Consider the following 19,755-nt stretch of genomic DNA (forward strand, 5'->3'; position numbering starts at 1 on the left):
CACACACACACAGAACCACCAAAGACCTGGCCAAGGCGCTCGCTAAACAAGTACACACACACACACACACACACACACAGAACCACCAAAGACCTGGCCAAGGCGCTCGCTAAACAAGTACACACACACACACACACACACACACACACACACACACACACACACACACACACACAGAACCACTAAAGACCTGGCCAAAGCCCTCGCTAAACAAGTACACACACACACACACACACAAAGTGTGAAGTGTGTAGTGTGTTGTGTGTGTGTGTGTGTGTGTGTGTGTGTGTGTGTGTGTAGTGTGTGCATAACTGTTCAGATGGTCTGGATTACAGTTTTTTGCAGACGCTAAGACCCAATTTGTGAAACTATGGCTCTTTTGTCGAAACTCAACACACAGCAGCCAACGCTACACACACAACAGGCAAAACATCTCACACTTTTGGAAAAAGCACACACTTCAACCAAAACTCTTGCAACTCTTGCCAAAACCATATTTTTGCATCTAAACGCTACACACAAATATCAAATGATTAGCCTTTCATATATGTGACTACACACTAATGTTATAAATAGAAAACACTACTACCATGTGTTTAAGTGTTTAGTTTGTAGACTGTTGTGAAGGTCTGTCAGAGGTCTCACATATACATGAATATTCACAAATATTGAGGTTATTTCTGCATATTCAGTACATTTACACCATAAAGTAATGTGCCATTACAGGGGGAAGGTTTTTTTTGGTTTTGCATGAACACTACAGCAACACATGCTGTATATACTGTAAACACATGAACAACAAAAAATTACAAAAGTCAAAATAACCTCAAGCTTCCTCCATCACCTGCTGAATGTATTTACACTGGGGGGGTTGGCGATCACCTCCATGCCAAAAAGAACTCAACAGTAATGGAGAGTTTGGTGGAGGTGAATCACAACAAATCGTGGCTGTTCAGTGAACCAGTTTGTACTTGAGCAGCCCGGTGCAAATGTATGTTGTCCCAGACGACAACAAACCCGGACTGTTCTGGTTCATCCCCCTGGTGATGGAGAATGAGTGTGTTGTGCTCTGTGTTGAAGAAGGTGATGATGTACACAGTGTTGTAGGGACCAAGAGTGGGTTGATGATGAGTGGCAAATTCATAACACAGTTGTTTCACACTGTCACTGGCCCAGTCCAGATAGACTCACTGAATGGATGTTGCTGATGGTGACATGGTCAGTAATGATGTGCTGTTGTAGTTGTTATAAACGTATGTAGTTGTTTGCTCTGACCATATTGATGATGATCTCTTTCTGTTCTGAGGTGGATAGCCATCCAGCAAGGGGTAGTCTAGTACATGATGTAGTATGTATAGAGAGGTAGTCTAGTACGTGATGTAGTATGTATAGAGGGGTAGTCTAGTACATGATGTAGTATGTATAGAGGGGTAGTCTAGTACATGATGTAGTATGTATAGAGGGGTAGTCTAGTACATGATGTAGTATGTATAGAGGGGTAGTCTGGTACATGATGTAGTATGTATAGAGGGGTAGTCTGGTACATGATGTAGTATGTATAGAGGGGTAGTCTAGTACATGATGTAGTATGTATAGAGGGGTAGTCTAGTACATGATGTAGTGTGTATAGAGGGGTAGTCTAGTACATGATGTAGTGTGTATAGAGGGGTAGTCTAGTACATGATGTAGTATGTATAGAGGGGTAGTCTAGTACATGATGTAGTATGTATAGAGGGGTAGTCTGGTACATGATGTAGTATGTATAGAGGGGTAGTCTGGTACATGATGTAGTATGTATAGAGGGGTAGTCTGGTACATGATGTAGTATGTATAGAGGGGTAGTCTGGTACATGATGTAGTATGTATAGAGGGGTAGTCTGGTACATGATGTAGTATGTATAGAGGGGTAGTCTGGTACATGATGTAGTATGTATAGAGGGGTAGTCTAGTACATGATGTAGTATGTATAGAGGGGTAGTCTAGTACATGATGTAGTATGTATAGAGGGGTAGTCTAGTACATGATGTAGTATGTATAGAGGGGTAGTCTGGTACATGATGTAGTATGTATAGAGGACAGGTCTACTTATCTATTCTCATTTTGAATTGTCTGAATGACGCTACAGTGTAGCAGCACAGATAAGGTTGGACCCTTTACCTCCAGAAAACCCAACGCATGCTTGACCACATGGTCAACCAGAGTGGCTCTGATCTCATCCATTATGGTTGCTCATCCTCTTCCTCATTCTTATACTCTTCATCATCATCTCTATGTAGTATTGAACTCCAGTGATGTGCACACCAAGATTTGCAACTTGTGTGTTTTAGCAATTTGCAAAAAGTGTGTTTTAGAATTTCTAAATGAGTGTAAGGCAGAGAATGTGCTTAAGGTTTAGTGCACCAGGTCAATAGATAGGCTACATGGGTTAGTTGTTTCAGAAATTGTGCTATATGGACCACCTTTTGTGTCTTAGCAGCTGCAAAAAACTATAATAAGTTGATGAGTAAGTTTTTCTGTGTGTGTGTGTGTGTGTGTGTGTGTGTGTGTGTGTGTGTGTGTGTGTGTGTGTGTGTGTGTAGTGTGTGGTGTTTAATTGTTCAGATGGTCTGGATTATAAGGCAATGAGTAAGTTCTTTAAGGGTTTGGCACAGTCTGGAGCTTGGGCCTGCTTTGACGAGTTCAACCGGATTGAGGTTAGTAACCCACTAACTAAGCCCAAAACACACCTTTCTACACCCAGACCACACCCTAATCACACCTTTCTACACCCAGACCACACCCTTACCACATCCTTTCTACACCCAGACCACACCCTAAACACAACTTTCTACACACAGACCACACCCTTACCACATCCTTTCTACACCCAGACCACACCCTAAACACACCTTTCTACACACAGACCACACCCTATCCACACCTTTCTACACCCAGATCTCTCTAACCACACCTTTCTACACCCAGACCACACCATTTCTTCACTGTAAACACAACCAGGACACACTTTCTGCCTTTTACCTGCACCCTAACCACACCCCTTCTACACCCTAACCACGCCCCTTCTACACCTTAACCACACCCCTTCTACACCCTAACCACACCCCTTCTACACCCTAACCACACCCCTTCTACACCCTAACCACACCCCTTCTACACCTTAACCACACCCCTTCTACACCCTAACCACACCATGGCTGTACCCTGGATCAAAGTATCAACACTGTAGAATCAGCATAATCTTGTTTTAACTGGAGAGTTCAATGTCTCAGCTCTCCAGTTAATTAAATTTCTCTCTTTCTCTCTCTCTCTCTCTCTTTCTCTCTCTCTCTCTCTCTCTCTCTCTCCCTCCCCCCCCCTCTCTCTCTCTCTCTCTCTCTCTCTCTCTCTCTCTCTCTCTGGGTGGGTGTCAGGTGGAGGTGTTGTCAGTCGTGGCCCAGCAGGTGTTAAGCATCCAGCAGGCTATTGCCCGGAACCTGAGCCGGTTCCTGTTTGAGGGGACGGAGTTGTCCCTGAACCCCACCTGCTGCGTGTTCATCACCATGAACCCAGGATACGCAGGACGGGCTGAACTGCCTGATAATCTTAAAGTACACACACATATACTCATATATTCATAACATTATAAATATCCATATATTATATGTATATATATTATATATATTATATATATATATATATACATTATATATATCCATATATTATATATCCATAATTCATAGCATACACACATACACACTCATACATTCATAACACACACAGACACACTCATACATTCACAACACACACACAGTCATCATACATCATCTCACAAGCACAAATACTTTTTAGCATCTGAAATCATCAACATCAATGTGTGTGCATGCGTGTGTGTGTGTGCGTATGTGTAGGCTCTGTTTCGTACTGTAGCCATGATGGTACCAGATTATGGGCTGATAGGAGAGATTTCTCTCTATTCTATGGGCTTCCTTCAGTCACGGAGGTAACAAATCACTCTACGCTCAGGCTGTCTTTGTCCAGTTAGCATTTCATATGTGTTTACACTATTCATATAGCACCTTTCTGCATCTCATACCTGTAGCTTATATCTGCAAGTAGGCCTATAAGTAATTCTCGTACAACACATACAACACCCTCTCTCTCTCTCTCTCTCTCTCTCTATATATATATATATATATATATATATATATATATATATATATATACAGTGGGGAAAATAAGTATTTAGTCAGTCACCAATTGTGCAAGTTCTCCCACTTAAAAAGATGAGAGAGGCCGGTAATTGACATCATAGGTAGACCTCAACTATGAGAGACGAAATGTGAAAAAAAAATTGAGAATAATTTTTTCTGACTTTTAAAGAATTTATTTGCAAATAATGGTGGAAAATAAGTATTTGGTCAATAACAAAAGTTCATCTCAATACTTTGTTGTATATCCTCTGTTGGCGATGACAGAGGTCAAACGTTTTCTGTAAGTCTTCACAAGGTTGGCACACACTGTTGCTGGTATGTTGGCCCATTCCTCCATGCAGATCTCCTCACCTATCATCTTCATTGCCCTTGCTGATGGAAGGAGGTTTGCACCCAAAATCTCACAATACATGGCCCCATTCATTCTTTCATGTACACGGACCAGTCGTCCTGGTCCCTTTGCAGAGAAACAGCCCCAAAGCATGATGTTGCCACCCCCATGCTGGACAGTTGGTATGGTGTTCTTTGGATGCAACTCAGCATTCACTGTCCTCCAAACACGACGAGTTGTGTTTTTACCAAATAGTTCTACTTTGGTTTCATCTGACCATAGGACATTCTCCCAATACTCTTCTGGAACATCCAAATGCTCTCTAGCAAACTTCAGACGTGCCTGGATATGGACTGGCTTAAGCAGGGGGACACGTCTGGCACTGCAAGATCTGAGTCCCTAGTGTCGTAGTGTGTTGCTGATGGTAGCCTTTGTAACGTTGGTCCCAGCTTTCTGCAGGTCATTCACTAGATCCCCCCTTGTGGTTCTGGGATTTTTCCTCACCGTTCTTGTGATCATTTTGACCCCACAGGCTGAGATCTTGTGTGGAGCCCCAGATCGAGGGAGATTAGTAGTTGTCTTGTAGGTCTTCCATTTTCTGATTATTGCTCCCACAGTAGATTTCTTCACACCAAGCTGCTTGCCTATTGCAGATTCAGTCTTCCCAGCCTACAATTCGGTTTCTGGTGTCCTCCGACAGCTTTTTCGTCTTCACCATAGTGGAGTTTGGAGTGTGACTGTTTGAGGTTGTGGGCAGGTGTCTTTTATACTGTTAACCACTTCAAACAGGTGCCATTAATACAGGTAATGAGTGGGGGAAAGAGGAGCCTTTTAAAAAAAGAAGTTACAGGTCTGTGACAGCCAGAAATCTTGCTTGTTTGTAGGTGACCAAATACTTATTTTCCACCATTATTTGCAAATAAATTCTTTAAAAGTCAGACAAAATGATTTTCTCAAATTTTTTTTTCACATTTTGTCACTCATAGTTGAGGTCTACCTATGATGTCAATTACAGGCCTCTCTCATCTTTTTAAGTGGGAGAACTTAAATGACTGACTAAATACTTATTTTCCCCACTGTATATACATTAAATATGTAATTTAATGTTGCCAGTTTGGCTTTGGCCTTCTGAGCCTCCTGAATGTAATGCTGTGTTGTAGCATGTTCGCTCTGGTATAGCCATGTTGCTTGTGGCTGTAGCATGTTCGTTCTGGTGTAACCATGTTGTCATGCAGCCTGGCGCAGAAGATTGTGGCGACGTACCGTCTGTGTTCAGAGCAGCTGTCCTCGCAGCATCACTATGACTACGGCATGCGCGCCGTCAAATCAGTCCTGACTGCAGCAGGGAACCTCAAACTAAAGTTCCCAGTGGAGGATGAGAGCGTTCTGCTCCTCAGAGCCCTCATGGATGTCAACATGGCCAAGTTCCTCGCACAGGATGTACCTCTCTTCCAGGTGTGTGTGTGTGTGTGTGAAAGACAGACAGAGAGAGAGAGAGAGAGAGAGAGAGAGAGAGAGAGAGAGAGAGAGAGAGAGAGAGATGGGTGTACAGGTACAAGATGTACAGTGTGGGTATTATACAGTTTTCAGACTTTAGACTTTGTTTTGTACTCACTAATGATAGTATGTTAGATATTATATAACTCTGAATAGGCTGAGTGTATATTACATTTATCTATTTCACTGTGTACAGAGCATTTGTTGTGTTTGTGTGTGTTGACTTGTAACAGGGTATAATCTCAGATCTGTTTCCTGGAGTGGTCTTGCCCAAACCAGATTATGAGCTACTGCTGAAGGCTCTGAATGAGAACATCACCAAACAAAAACTCCAACCTACACCCTGGTTCATTAGCAAGATTATACAGGTATACCCCATTCATCCATCCATCCATTCATTCATCCATCTATATACCTACACCTACATTCATTATGTATGCTTCTGTGTGTGTGTGTGTGTGTGTGTGTGTGTAGGTGTATGAGATGATGCTTGTGAGACATGGGTTTATGATCGTTGGGGAGCCATTAGGAGGGAAGACATCTGCCTACAAATGTCTGGCAGGAGCTCTGATAGATCTCTATGAGGGTGAGTGATCTCTATGAGGTTGAGTGATAGATCTCTATGAGGGTGAGTCTGATAGATCTCTATGAGGGTGAGTCTGATAGATCTCTATGAGGGTGAGTCTGATAGATCTCTATGAGGGTGAGTGATAGATCTCTATGAGGGTGAGTGATAGATCTCTATTAGGGTGAGTGATAGATCTCTATGAGGGTGAGTCTGATAGATCTCTATGAGGGTGAGTCTGATAGATCTCTATGAGGGTGAGTCTGATAGATCTCTATGAGGGTGAGTCTGATAGATCTCTATGAGGGTGAGTCTGATAGATCTCTATGAGGGTGAGTGATAGATCTCTATGAGGGTGAGTGATAGATCTCTATGAGGGTGAGTCTGATAGATCTCTATGAGGGTGAGTCTGATAGATCTCTATGAGGGTGAGTCTGATAGATCTCTATGAGGGTGAGTCTGATAGATCTCTATGAGGGTGAGTCTGATAGATCTCTATGAGGGTGAGTGATAGATCTCTATGAGGGTGAGTCTGATAGATCTCTATGAGGGTGAGTCTGATAGATCTCTATGAGGGTGAGTCTGATAGATCTCTATGAGGGTGAGTCTGATAGATCTCTATGAGGGTGAGTCTGATAGATCTTTATGAGGGTGAGTCTGATAGATCTCTATGAGGGTGAGTCTGATAGATCTCTATGAGGGTGAGTGATAGATCTCTATGAGGGTGAGTCTGATAGATCTCTATGAGGGTGAGCTGATCATTCAGTATTCTTCAGGCAGAGGAAGACTAGTAATTAGTTTTATTATGAACATTTCTAGTACAGAATAGAAACTTTATTACACATTTGCGTAGACTTTACCTTCACTATGAACACTATAAATTATGCATTAAACTTAAATGAATACACTAAACATAACCTAATATCCACAAACCCATTATTCTGCTGTGATTGAGATTGAGTTCATACATGCATATATATCTCTTGTGTGTGTGTATGTGTGCATGTTTGTATATGTGTGTGTGTGTGCATGTTTGTATATATATGTGTGTGTGTGTGTGTGCATGTTTGTATGTGTGTGTGTGTGTGTGTGTGCATGTTTGTATATATGTGTGTGTTGTGTGTGTGTGTGTGTGTGCATGTTTGTATATATGTGTGTGTGTGTGTGTGTGTGTGTGTGCGCATGTTTGTATATGTATGTATGTGTGTGTGTGTGTGTGTGTGTGTGTGTGTGTGTGTGTGTGTGTGTATGTTCAGGGGGTCTGGTAGAGGAATTTGCGGTCGATTTCCGTGTCCTCAACCCGAAGGCGATCACCATGGGTCAGTTGTACGGGTGCTTTGACCCCGTGAGCCATGAGTGGACAGACGGCGTCCTGGCCACGGTGTTCCGGGAGCAGGCCCAGAGCGTGTCCGACGAGCGCCAGTGGATCGTGTTTGATGGGCCCATCGATGCTGTCTGGATCGAGAACATGAACACAGTCTTAGACGACAACAAGAAGGCAAGACCGTGTGTTTCCAGCTTCCTAAACCCCACCCCTGTGTTGAGCCAATCACAGCCAGCACTACAGGCTGTCTGCCCAGACTCACTGTGCTCAGACTCACTGTGCTCAGACTCACTGTGCTCAGACTCACTGTGCTCAAGCCTCAGTAAACTTGTGGGATAATTCAGGACCCTGTGGGAATCAGGAGGAATGTGATGGCTAGGCTATTGTGGAATGCACTATAGACCACGACCTCAGAAAGCTCATGCAAAAACATCTCACATTTGAATTTACAATTTATTATGTTTATTAATAATAATAATACCGGTAATAATCTTTATTTGTATAACACCTTTCATATATTCATACAACTCAAAGTGCTTTACAGAATAAATAAAAATGGGCAGGGAACAACACAGACCCGAGGAGTAGAGAAATCGGAGTGACAGCTAGGAGAGGGGGGCGGAGCCCTACGTGACAATAAGAAAAAAACATTAATAGAAGTAAAAGATAAAAAAAAAACAAATTGTTGTTGTGAACCTGTATAAGAGCAGAAATGTTTTAATTACCAACACTTGTACTTGTAGTTGTGTCTGATGAGTGGTGAGATTATCCAGATGACCCCAAAGATGAGCTTGATCTTTGAACCAGCTGACCTGGAGCAGGCATCTCCAGCTACTGTTAGCAGGTAACACACACACACACACACACACACACACACACACACACACACACACACACACACACACACCACACACACACCACACACACACACACACACACACACACACACACACACATACACACACATACACACCACACACATACACATACACACACACCACAAACACACACTCTCGCACATGTGCATACACAACACACACACACATACACACCATACACATACACACACCACACATACACATACACACACACCACACACACACACATACACACACATACACACCACACACATACACATACACACACCACACACATACACACACACACCACACACACATACACACACACACCACAAACACACACTCTCACACATGTGCATACACAACACACACACACATACACACCACACACACTCTCACACACACAAACGCACACACACACGTTCTCCACCAAGCGCTGGTCATTTGACCGCTGTGACGTCTTACTAGACATTTCACTGCAGAAACACTTATAAATATAACACATATATGTCAACAGAATTATACATGACCAAATAAATAAATTAAGTATTACACTAGCAAAGAGACAACACTAAACAATATTTTGTATTAACAATTTCACTCAAAGCAGAACCTGCAACAGGAAACAAAACAAAGCGCATAATGGGGAAACTGCTAAACACATGGTGCTACATGCTAAAAACTCATTTATTCACATTACTGTGGTGTGTTGATGTTACGTCCAAATGTCACTGTTCTGTTTCTGATCGACGTTTCAGTTCTGTGGCATCTAGTGATTATTATGTGTCAGTACCATCTTCCTCCTGTAAAGGTCAAAAGACAGCTGAGGTGCACTTTAAGTAGGTGAAACCAACACCTAACCGGTGTGTGTGTGTGTGTGTGTGTGTGTGTGTGTGTGTGTGTGTGTGTGTGTGTGTGTGTGTGTGTGTGTGTGTAGGTGTGGTATGATTTACATGGAGCCCCATCAACTGGGTTGGAGTCCTCTCAGACTGTCCTACATGGACACATTACCAGAGAGTCTGGGCCCTGAACATCGGGAACTAGTGAGGAACACACACACACACACACACACACAAGCACATGTTTGTGCAGTGTTCTTTTATTACAATTTGCTGTGTGACTGTTGTGCTGATGTTATCAGTATAGGGATGTGATGCCTGTGTGTGACAAGGATTGTGTGTGTGTGTCCGTGTCCACAGGGGCCTGGTTTCTTGTATACTAATGTGTGTGTGTGTGTGTCCGTGTCCACATGGGCCTGGGTTCTTGTATACTAATGTGTGTGTGTGTGTGTCCATGTCCACAGGGGCCTGGGTTCTTGTATACTAATGTGTGTGTGTGTGTGTGTGTGCTGTAGATTGTGGATCTGTTTGAGTGGCTAGTCCAGCCCTGTTTGGACTTCATTAGCCACAGCTGCCGTTTCCTGGTGCAGACGTCTCCCGTCCACCTGGCCTATAGCCTCATGCGTCTGTACTCTTGCCTGCTGGGTAGGTGGTCCACATGTAAATTAACAAATCTGTTGGTGCCCCCTAGTGGCCAGCCGGGACTGCCACAGTATCACCGTAGCCACAGTGAGGAGAGGTTAACCAAACATGTGACTACATGTTTTATCCCAGTGCGTGCTTTCAGGAAGGCTGTCACAGAGCATTTAGCTGTCAAGTGCAAGTTATACAGATGCTCCTTGATTTATGCATAGCTTTCTTTCTCCTTTCTTTTGTGCATGTCCTGTTCTGTCCTTGTCGTATGTCAAAGGGCTCTTTGCCTTTTGTCAGCCTGTTATTGTAAATAAGAAAATTGTTCTTAATGACTTGCCTGGTCAAATAAGGGTTTAATAATAATAATAATAATGTATCCACAGTGAAGGAAGGTTAATCTCACCCCCACTACATGTAGAGTATCACTGTAGCAGTAAGCATTCATGCTACACACCCTTGTGTGGATATACACAGACATTAATTTCCCAATAAAATCAATAATCAATAAAGTTTATTCTATTATATTCTACATTGCTGCATACAGAAATGTTCACTGGGCACACACAAATTCAAATGTACATATTTCATAATAAGGTACATAAACATACAGGCCCATACAGTGTGCATAACATCCTATGAACAGCACAGGTACATACGGGCAGTTCAGGTTTCATCTACAAATGAGATGTTTAATGACGTGTGTGTGTGTGTGTGTGTGTGTGTGTGTGTGTGTGTGTGTGTGTGTGTGTGTGTGTGTAGATGAGATTGCAGCATCAGGGCAGGATGGGGCGGAGTCTATGTCCAGTCAGCAAATGACCATATGGCTGCAGAGTCTGTTCCTATTCGCTGTGGTGTGGACTGTGGGCGGGACCATTAATGGGGACAGCAGGAAGAAGTTTGATGGTTTTTACCGGAAGCTGTTGACAGGAACAGTGGAGGAACACCCGCGACCGAAGAGTGTCAAACTCACCAAGAATAACCTGTTTCCAGAGAGAGGTACACACACACACACATACAGAGAACACACACACACACACACACACACACACACACACACACACACCACACCTATCTACTTATTTTTAGGACTGTGTATTAGGTTATGAAGGTTGTCTTTTAAATTTCTGAATCCTACCCATTACCTTAAAAATATCATAATGAAGTGAATGTATGTGCAACTCCATCATCATTGTACTACACTGGTGGGTCATGTATGGGTGTTTCTGCTGCCACCTGCAGGCCTGGTGTATGATTACTACTTCCATAAGACATCAGGGCAATGGAACATATGGACCGACTCCATCACTAAGGAGGAGAGCACTATACCAGCAGGAGCTAATGTTAGTGAATACACACACACATACACACACACACACACACACACCATACCAGCAGGAGCTAATGTTAGTGAATACACACACACGCACACACCATACCAGCAGGAGCTAATGTTAGTGAATACACACACACACACACACACACACTATACCAGCAGGAGCTAATGTTAGTGAATACACACACGCACACACACACACACACTATACCAGCAGGAGCTAATGTTAGTGAATACACACACACACACACACCATACCAGCAGGAGCTAATGTTAGTGAATACACACACACGCACACACACACACACCATACCAGCAGGAGCTAATGTTAGTGAATACACACACACACACACACACACACACACACTATACCAGCAGGAGCTAATGTTAGTGAATACGCACACACACACACACACCATACCAGCAGGAGCTAATGTTAGTGAATACACACACACACACACACACACACACTATACCAGCAGGAGCTAATGTTAGTGAATACACACACACGCACACACACACCATACCAGCAGGAGCTAATGTTAGTGAATACACACACACACACACACACACACACTATACCAGCAGGAGCTAATGTTAGTGAATACACACACACATACACACACACACACACTATACCAGCAGGAGCTAATGTTAGTGAATACACACACACATACACACACACACACACTATACCAGCAGTAGCTAATGTTAGTGAATACACACACACGCACACACACACACACACACACACACACACACACCATACCAGCAGGAGCTAATGTTAGTGAATACACACACACACACACACACACACACACACACACACACACACACACACACCATACCAGCAGGAGCTAATGTTAGTGAATACACACACACACACACACACACACACACACACACACACACACAATACCAGCAGGAGCTAATGTTAGTGAATACACACACACACACACACACACACACACACAATACCAGCAGGAGCTAATGTTAGTGAATACACACACACACACACACACACACACTATACCAGCAGGAGCTAATGTTAGTGAATACACACACACATACACACACACACACACACTATACCAGCAGTAGCTAATGTTAGTGAATACACACACAGGCACACACACACACACACACACACACACACCATACCAGCAGGAGCTAATGTTAGTGAATACACACACACATACACACACACACCATGCCAGCAGGAGCTAATGTTAGTGAATACACACACACATACACACACACACACACCATACCAGCAGGAGCTAATGTTAGTGAATACACACACACACCATACCAGCAGGAGCTAACGTTAGTGAATACACACACACACACACACACCATACCAGCAGGAGCTAACGTTAGTGAATACACACACACACACACACACCCCATACCAGCAGGAGCTAACGTTAGTGAATACACACACACATACACACACACACACACACACACACACACACCATACCAGCAGGAGCTAACGTTAGTGAATACACACACACACACACACACCATATCATCAGGAGCTAATATTAGTGAACACACACACACACACACACACACACCATACCAGCAGGAGCTAATGTTAGTGAACACACACACACACACACCATACCAGCAGGAGCTAACGTTAGTGAACACACACACACAAACTTTAGTGAACACACACACACCATACCAGCAGGAGCTAATGTTAGTGAATACACACATTGTTAGTTTAATTGATTGTACGTTCATTAAAATGTCAAGAGGAAACACTGACTGGATATGTCCAGCATGATATTCAACGCCGTGGTTCATTAGAGGTGTTAAAGTTCAAGACAGAGTCTCTCTGTCTCCATCTCAGGTGTCTGACCTGATCGTCCCCACCATGGAGACTGCTCGTCAGTTCTTTCTGCTGAGGACGTACCTGTCCCACGAGGTCCCCGTGCTGTTTGTGGGTCCTACGGGAACGGGCAAGTCTGTGATCAACAACACGTTCCTGCTGTCACTGCCCAAGGAGCGATACACACCCGTCTGTCTCAACTTCTCCGCCCGCACCTCCTCAAACCAGGTGCAGGACATCATCCTGGCCAAACTGGACCGCCGGCGCAAGGGAGTGTTTGGGCCTCCCGTAGGCAAGAAGTGTATCGTCTACGTGGGTGAGGACTGCATGTGGAGTTAGTGGCTGACTGATTGAGTGTTAGTGGCTGACTGATTGAGTGTTAAATAGGCAGTGTTAAGTAAACAGTGTTAAGCAATACTAAGTAGTCAGTGTCAAGTAAACCATGTTATGTAAATGGTGTTAAGTTTGTCGTGTTAAGTAAACAGGTTACATTAAAGCTCTAAAGATGGTAATGATTCTAGAGACTCAGGGTACCTGAGCTGAGTAGTTTTGGCATATAATTATGATTTAGTTGATTATCGTGTTTGATCTTTGACCCGTAGATGACCTGAACATGCCAGCAAAGGAAGTTTATGGGGCACAGCCCCCAATTGAGCTCCTGAGGCAGTGGGTGGATCACCAACACTGGTATGATAAGAAGGACACATCCAGGCTGGACATCGTAGATGTACTGTTCATTTCTGCTATGGGGCCACCTGGTGGAGGGAGGAATGACATTACAGGTGAAATGCATTTCTAAGTGCTATTCCTCTCTGTCTTTATGACTCTATCTCTCTCTCTTTCTCTGTCTCTGACTGTCTCTTCATCTCTTTCTCTCTATGACTCAAGTTTTTCACTTTCTCTTAGCAGTCAAAGTAGATGCCCTTGTACATTCTCTCTCTTTATTTATTGTTTCTTTTTTCTTGTTCTTCTTGTCGTTTTTGTATGCATTAGTATTAGGGGGATTTTTGGAGATTGTCTGGGGCTGAGGAGCATGGGGTCTGCGTGCCTTGCTGGGCACCATAGCAGATTAGGAGAGACTCAGTAGGTCTCAGTAGGGTTAGGGTTAGGATCAGTAGGGGAGTGAAGGTCTCAGAAAGGGAGTGAAGGTCTCAATAGGAGAGTGAAGGTCTCAATAGGAGAGTGAAGGTCTCAGTAGAGGAGTGAAGGTCTCAGAAAGGGAGTGAAGGTCTCAGAAGGGGAGTGAAGGTCTCAGTAGAGGAGTGAAGGTCTCAGTAGGGGAGTGAAGGTCTCAGTAGGGGAGTGAATGTCTCAATAGGAGAGTGAAGGTCTCAGTAGGGGAGTGAAGGTCTCAAGTGAAGGTCTCAGAAGGGGAGTGAAGGTCTCAAGTGAAGGTCTCAGAAGGGGAGTGAAGGTCTCAGAAGGGGAGTGAAGGTCTCAGAAGGGGAGTGAAGGTCTCAGTAGAGGAGTGAAGGTCTCAGTAGGGGAGTGAATGTCTCAATAGGAGAGTGAAGGTCTCAGTAGGGGAGTGAAGGTCTCAGAAAGGGAGTGAAGGTCTCAAGTGAAGGTCTCAGAAGGGGAGTGAAGGTCTCAGAAGGGGAGTGAAGGTCTCAGAAGGGGAGTGAAGGTCTCAGAAGGGGAGTGAAGGTCTCAGAAGGGGAGTGAAGGTCTCAGTAGAGGAGTGAAGGTCTCAGTAGGGGAGTGAATGTCTCAATAGGAGAGTGAAGGTCTCAGTAGGGGAGTGAAGGTCTCAAGTGAAGGTCTCAGTAGGGGAGTGAAGGTCTCAGTAGGGGAGTGAAGGTCTCAGAAAGGGAGTGAAGGTCTCAAGTGAAGGTCTCAGAAGGGGAGTGAAGGTCTCAGAAAGGGAGTGAAGGTCTCAAGTGAAGGTCTCAGAAGGGGAGTGAAGGTCTCAGAAGGGGAGTGAAGGTCTCAGTAGGGGAGTGAATGTCTCAATAGGAGAGTGAAGGTCTCAGTAGGGGAGTGAAGGTCTCAAGTGAAGGTCTCAGTAGGGGAGTGAAGGTCTCAAGTGAAGGTCTCAGTAGGGGAGTGAAGGTCTCAGTAGAGGAGTGAAGGTCTCAGTAGAGGAGTGAAGGTCTCAGTAGGGGAGTGAAGGTCTCAATAGGAGAGTGAAGGTCTCAAGTGAAGGTCTCAGTAGGGGAGTGAAGGTCTCAGTAGAGGAGTGAAGGTCTCAGTAGAGGAGTGAAGGTCTCAGTAGAGGAGTGAAGGTCTCAGTAGGGGAGTGAAGGTCTCAATAGGAGAGTGAAGGTCTCAAGTGAAGGTCTCAGTAGGGGAGTGAAGGTCTCAAGTGAAGGTCTCAGTAGGGGAGTGAAGGTCTCAAGTGAAGGTCTCAGTAGGGGAGTGAAGGTCTCAGTAGGGGAGTGAAGGTCTCAGTAGAGGAGTGAAGGTCTCAGTAGGGGAGTGAAGGTCTCAGTAGAGGAGTGTGCGTTCTGGCAGTGGGGGAGATGGTGGGGCATGAGAGTATTTTATCAGCGTTCAGAATGAATGGTTAGATTGTGTTGTTCTTAGCATTGATTGAGTAGCATTGAAAAAGTTTCTGATATCACTGGCCGCGATGTTGTGATTCTTCCTCTCCTTACACCTGCTAAGTGAATTACACTGAATGTACCGCCGTTCATAAAAGATGAGGTTTTATCTCATGAATTGTCGGTTTGGTCATTTATGTTAATTAATTTTAAAACTAAATTAATTAATTAATGTGAATAATCCCTCTTGGTTGCCAGGCCCCACCTGCTGATACATGTCGTGTCTTTTAGAAGGCACATTTTCATGATTCTGAAGGATAATGCGAATGATCTTAATGTCATGTTTAAATTCAAAGTCGAACATTTTAAGTACGCTGTTTTTCACTACAACGGAAACAACGTGATTTGGATGTGGAGGGGAAGGCCATGTTGTTTGGTCGTGCCCAGACAGAGTCAGTAAACTACCTCCGCAAGGTGAGAGCACCAGCAGATTATACTTGAAGGTTGGAGATGTGCGTGACAGGAGAATAGTGCGTCCGCTGATAGTCTGATTTCAGCAGAAGACATGCGCATTGTTAGAGGGAAGGAGAGCGATGAGGGGTGTGGTGAGAAAGACTCGTTAAGGGTACTACAGGTACGGGGGAACAGATTAACGAAGCTTCCCCTGAAATTACCGAAATGCTGACGATTACTCATATCACCCGAATGTCTCCTCGCCACTCTCAGGAAATTTACAAGTTGAAAATGATTAGAATGTTTTTAGAAAATACCAAACATATGAAAGGGGTTATTGTGGAAGAATACTTCCCAGATCATACGGGCTTCAAACACTCCTTTCACTTCCTGAGGAGTAAGTTAGAGGAAGAAGACTTTACCAACCATGAATGTTTTCATTTGAAGTCTTTGGTTCTAGTCTGTGTTTCAGGGATGAGCTCTATCTGGAGTGGTCTATGCCTTAGCCATAGAACCTCTCTTACGCAGGTTAAGGAGGGCTATTTAAGGGTTCGCTTTACCGGACTCTGACCTCAATTCACCAATTTCACTGTCTGCCTATGCGGATGATGTTGTTGCGCGCGCGTGTGTGTGTGTGTGTGTGTGTGTGTGTGTATTCAAACTCAAGCTGATGTTGATAATTTACTTGACAGAGTGGAAGGTTTTAGTGAAATCTCTCCTGCCAAGATTAATTGGAATAAAGGTGAGTCATTGCTGGTTGTAAGCTGATTGTCACCCTGCTTACCACAGGGGTTGAGCTGGTTCAGGAATGGTTACATGGAGCTGGATATGACCTCAACTTTCCTGTACCGGTCGGGTTTTGATTTGCAACCTGGCAGTGGCTTCTTTGTGGCACAGGTTGGTGTGTGTGGACCCTCCTTCAGGTCTTCTATCCAGCGCAGCCGGTGTTGGTTGATTTCTTTGGGGAAAAGCTGAATTGGGTTCAACAGAGTGTTGTTTTTATCTAAAGAAGATGGCAGACAGGGGCTTGTACACCTTACTAGCAAATTTGCAGTTTCTGCAAAGCCACCTGAATGTAAAGTCTGTTTGTTTTGTGTCTATTAAGAGTCGTATAGACCTGGATTTTTATCTGTCATGAATGATTTTACTGCTTTTGAAAATATTTGGGGTGTCAATAGTGTTTTGAGAGCTGTGAGAAATAGGAGTGTGGTTTATGGTGATTTTCTAAGTTGAGTTTTTCTCCACCTCCCCTAAATATGCTTTTTGTTTGGTTGTAGATTGTAAAATTGTTATAGGTTAATAAAGTTATTTTAATCTCTATTTCTGTCTGTCTCTATGACTCTCTCTCTCTGCTTCTCTCTCACTCTCTCCCTCTCTCTCTGTTTCTCTCCTTTATCCTCTTCTGTTTTAGGGCGTTTTACCCGTCATTTGAACATCGTGTCAATTGACTCATTTGATGATGAGACTCTCATTAAGATCTTTACCACCATCACTGACTGGCACTTCAGCAAAGGATTTGATGCCTCCTTCTACAGGTGTGTGTGTGTGTGTGTGTGTGTGTGTGTGTGTGTGTGTGTGTGTGTGTGTGTGTGTGTGTGTGTAGACAAGTGAATACTAGTGAATACTGAATTTGTATCATTGCACACATAAGTATGTGTGATTGTGTGTGATTGTGTGTGTGTGTATATGTATATATGTGTGTGTGGGCAGGTTGGGTAAGGTCCTGGTTCAGGCTACTATGGCGGTGTATAAGGATGTGATGGAGAGGTTTCTGCCCACTCCCTCTAAATCTCACTACATATTTAACCTGAGAGACTTTGCCAGGGTCATCAAAGGAGTACTGCTGTGTCCACACACACACATGCAGGTAACACACACACACAGATAACAAACACACAGGTAACACAAACACGTGGATAACAAACACACATACACTCTATATATATACACAACTCTCTCTCTCTCTCTCTCTCTCTCTCTCTCTCTCTCTATATATATATATATATATATATATATATATATATATATATATATATATATATATATATATATATATATATATATATATACAGTGGGGAAAATAAATATTTAGTCAGTCACCAATTGTGCAAGTTCTCCCACTTAAAAAGATGAGAGAGGCCGGTAATTGACATCATAGGTAGACCTCAACTATGAGAGACAAAATGTGAAAAAAAATTGAGAAAATCATTTTGTCTGACTTTTAAAGAATTTTAAGTGGGAGAACTTGCACAATTGGTGACTGACTAAATACTTATTTTCTCCACTGTATATATACACGCAACTCTATATACACACATCTCTCTATATTTACACACACATCTAAATACTTCAGTGGTGTCCAGGAAAAAAACCTCTTGTGTTCTTCTTGGAAAGAAACCTTGTGTTTCCTGGTTTCCTGCAGGAAGGTGATAAACTGATCAGGTTATGGATACATGAGGTGTACCGTGTGTTTTATGATCGTCTGATTGACAGCCAAGACAGAGAGACATTTTTCACCATCATTAGAGAAAGGACATCTGGCTACTTCAAACAGAGCATAGACAAGGTAATCTAGTAGCCTTTGGCTTCAGTCCTGGTTTCAGCCCTGATCAGGGCCCTGTAGTGTGACACTAAACGTTCTCCTGGGTTCAGAGGAGGGTAAAGGTCGTGGGTTGTGCCCTGTCGCAAGTGCCTTGGCTGTAGATCCCCTCTTACAGGTTAAGGAGGCTTTTCTCTGCTTTTGTTTTACTGGACAATTCACCATTTTTATAGTCTGTCTGTGCTGATGATGTTACTGTGAGGATTAAACCCAAGCTGATGGTAACCTACTCAGTTCAGTGGTACAGTTTGGTCAAATATGGGCAAGTAAACCTGATGTAGACACCTTTGAACTCTCACTGGGACAGTAAACCTGGTGTGGACACCTGGCAAGACCTGCTACAGAGTCTGTGTTAAATAAAACTAAACCGAATGGCAGGGTTGATACCCCTAACTCTATAAACTTCCATTAATCCCAACACTCTATAAACCTTCATGTAAATGTAAATGTGCCAAATTTGTCAATTGTGATTTTTCACCGCAATTGAAATTTGTCCTCTGCTTTTTACCCATCTGTGCAGTTAACACACACACTCACACACACTAGTGATTACTAGGGGGTTGTGGTGCACACGTGCCCAGAGCGATCGGCATGCCCTAGCCCGGCACCCGGGGAGCAGTTGGGGTTAGGTGCCTTGCTCAAGGGCACCTCAGTCATGGCCTCAGGTCTGGGAATTAACCCTAACACTCTATAAACCTTTATTAACCCTAACATGCTCTAATCACCATTAACTTTTTTGTTTTAAAAGACTCCTAAAATGTTATGCATTGGGCTGCGAACCCACATACAACGCTTGAAATATTTACAG

At 43.5% G+C, this 19,755-nt stretch overlaps 1 protein-coding gene across 3 annotated transcripts in view; it reads left to right on the forward strand.

Annotated features, from left to right (window-relative positions):
- dnah3 (dynein axonemal heavy chain 3) overlaps positions 1–19,755 on the forward strand; it is an 82,438-nt gene that overhangs the window by 39,024 nt on the left and 23,659 nt on the right. For all 3 annotated transcript variants that reach the window (XM_076986809.1, XM_076986808.1, XM_076986807.1), the window contains 17 exons: positions 2,580–2,693; positions 3,411–3,587; positions 3,888–3,979; positions 5,757–5,976; positions 6,252–6,386; positions 6,493–6,604; positions 7,840–8,081; positions 8,651–8,751; positions 9,705–9,810; positions 10,122–10,251; positions 10,999–11,235; positions 11,479–11,579; positions 13,434–13,728; positions 14,015–14,194; positions 17,760–17,883; positions 18,059–18,215; positions 18,771–18,914. In XM_076986809.1, coding sequence (XP_076842924.1) covers positions 2,580–2,693; positions 3,411–3,587; positions 3,888–3,979; positions 5,757–5,976; positions 6,252–6,386; positions 6,493–6,604; positions 7,840–8,081; positions 8,651–8,751; positions 9,705–9,810; positions 10,122–10,251; positions 10,999–11,235; positions 11,479–11,579; positions 13,434–13,728; positions 14,015–14,194; positions 17,760–17,883; positions 18,059–18,215; positions 18,771–18,914 — 2,667 coding nt within the window. The remainder of the gene's footprint in view (positions 1–2,579; positions 2,694–3,410; positions 3,588–3,887; positions 3,980–5,756; positions 5,977–6,251; positions 6,387–6,492; positions 6,605–7,839; positions 8,082–8,650; positions 8,752–9,704; positions 9,811–10,121; positions 10,252–10,998; positions 11,236–11,478; positions 11,580–13,433; positions 13,729–14,014; positions 14,195–17,759; positions 17,884–18,058; positions 18,216–18,770; positions 18,915–19,755) is intronic.

The sequence above is a fragment of the Brachyhypopomus gauderio genome, unplaced genomic scaffold (assembly GCF_052324685.1).
Source record: "Brachyhypopomus gauderio isolate BG-103 unplaced genomic scaffold, BGAUD_0.2 sc49, whole genome shotgun sequence".
Lineage (NCBI taxonomy): Eukaryota > Metazoa > Chordata > Actinopteri > Gymnotiformes > Hypopomidae > Brachyhypopomus > Brachyhypopomus gauderio.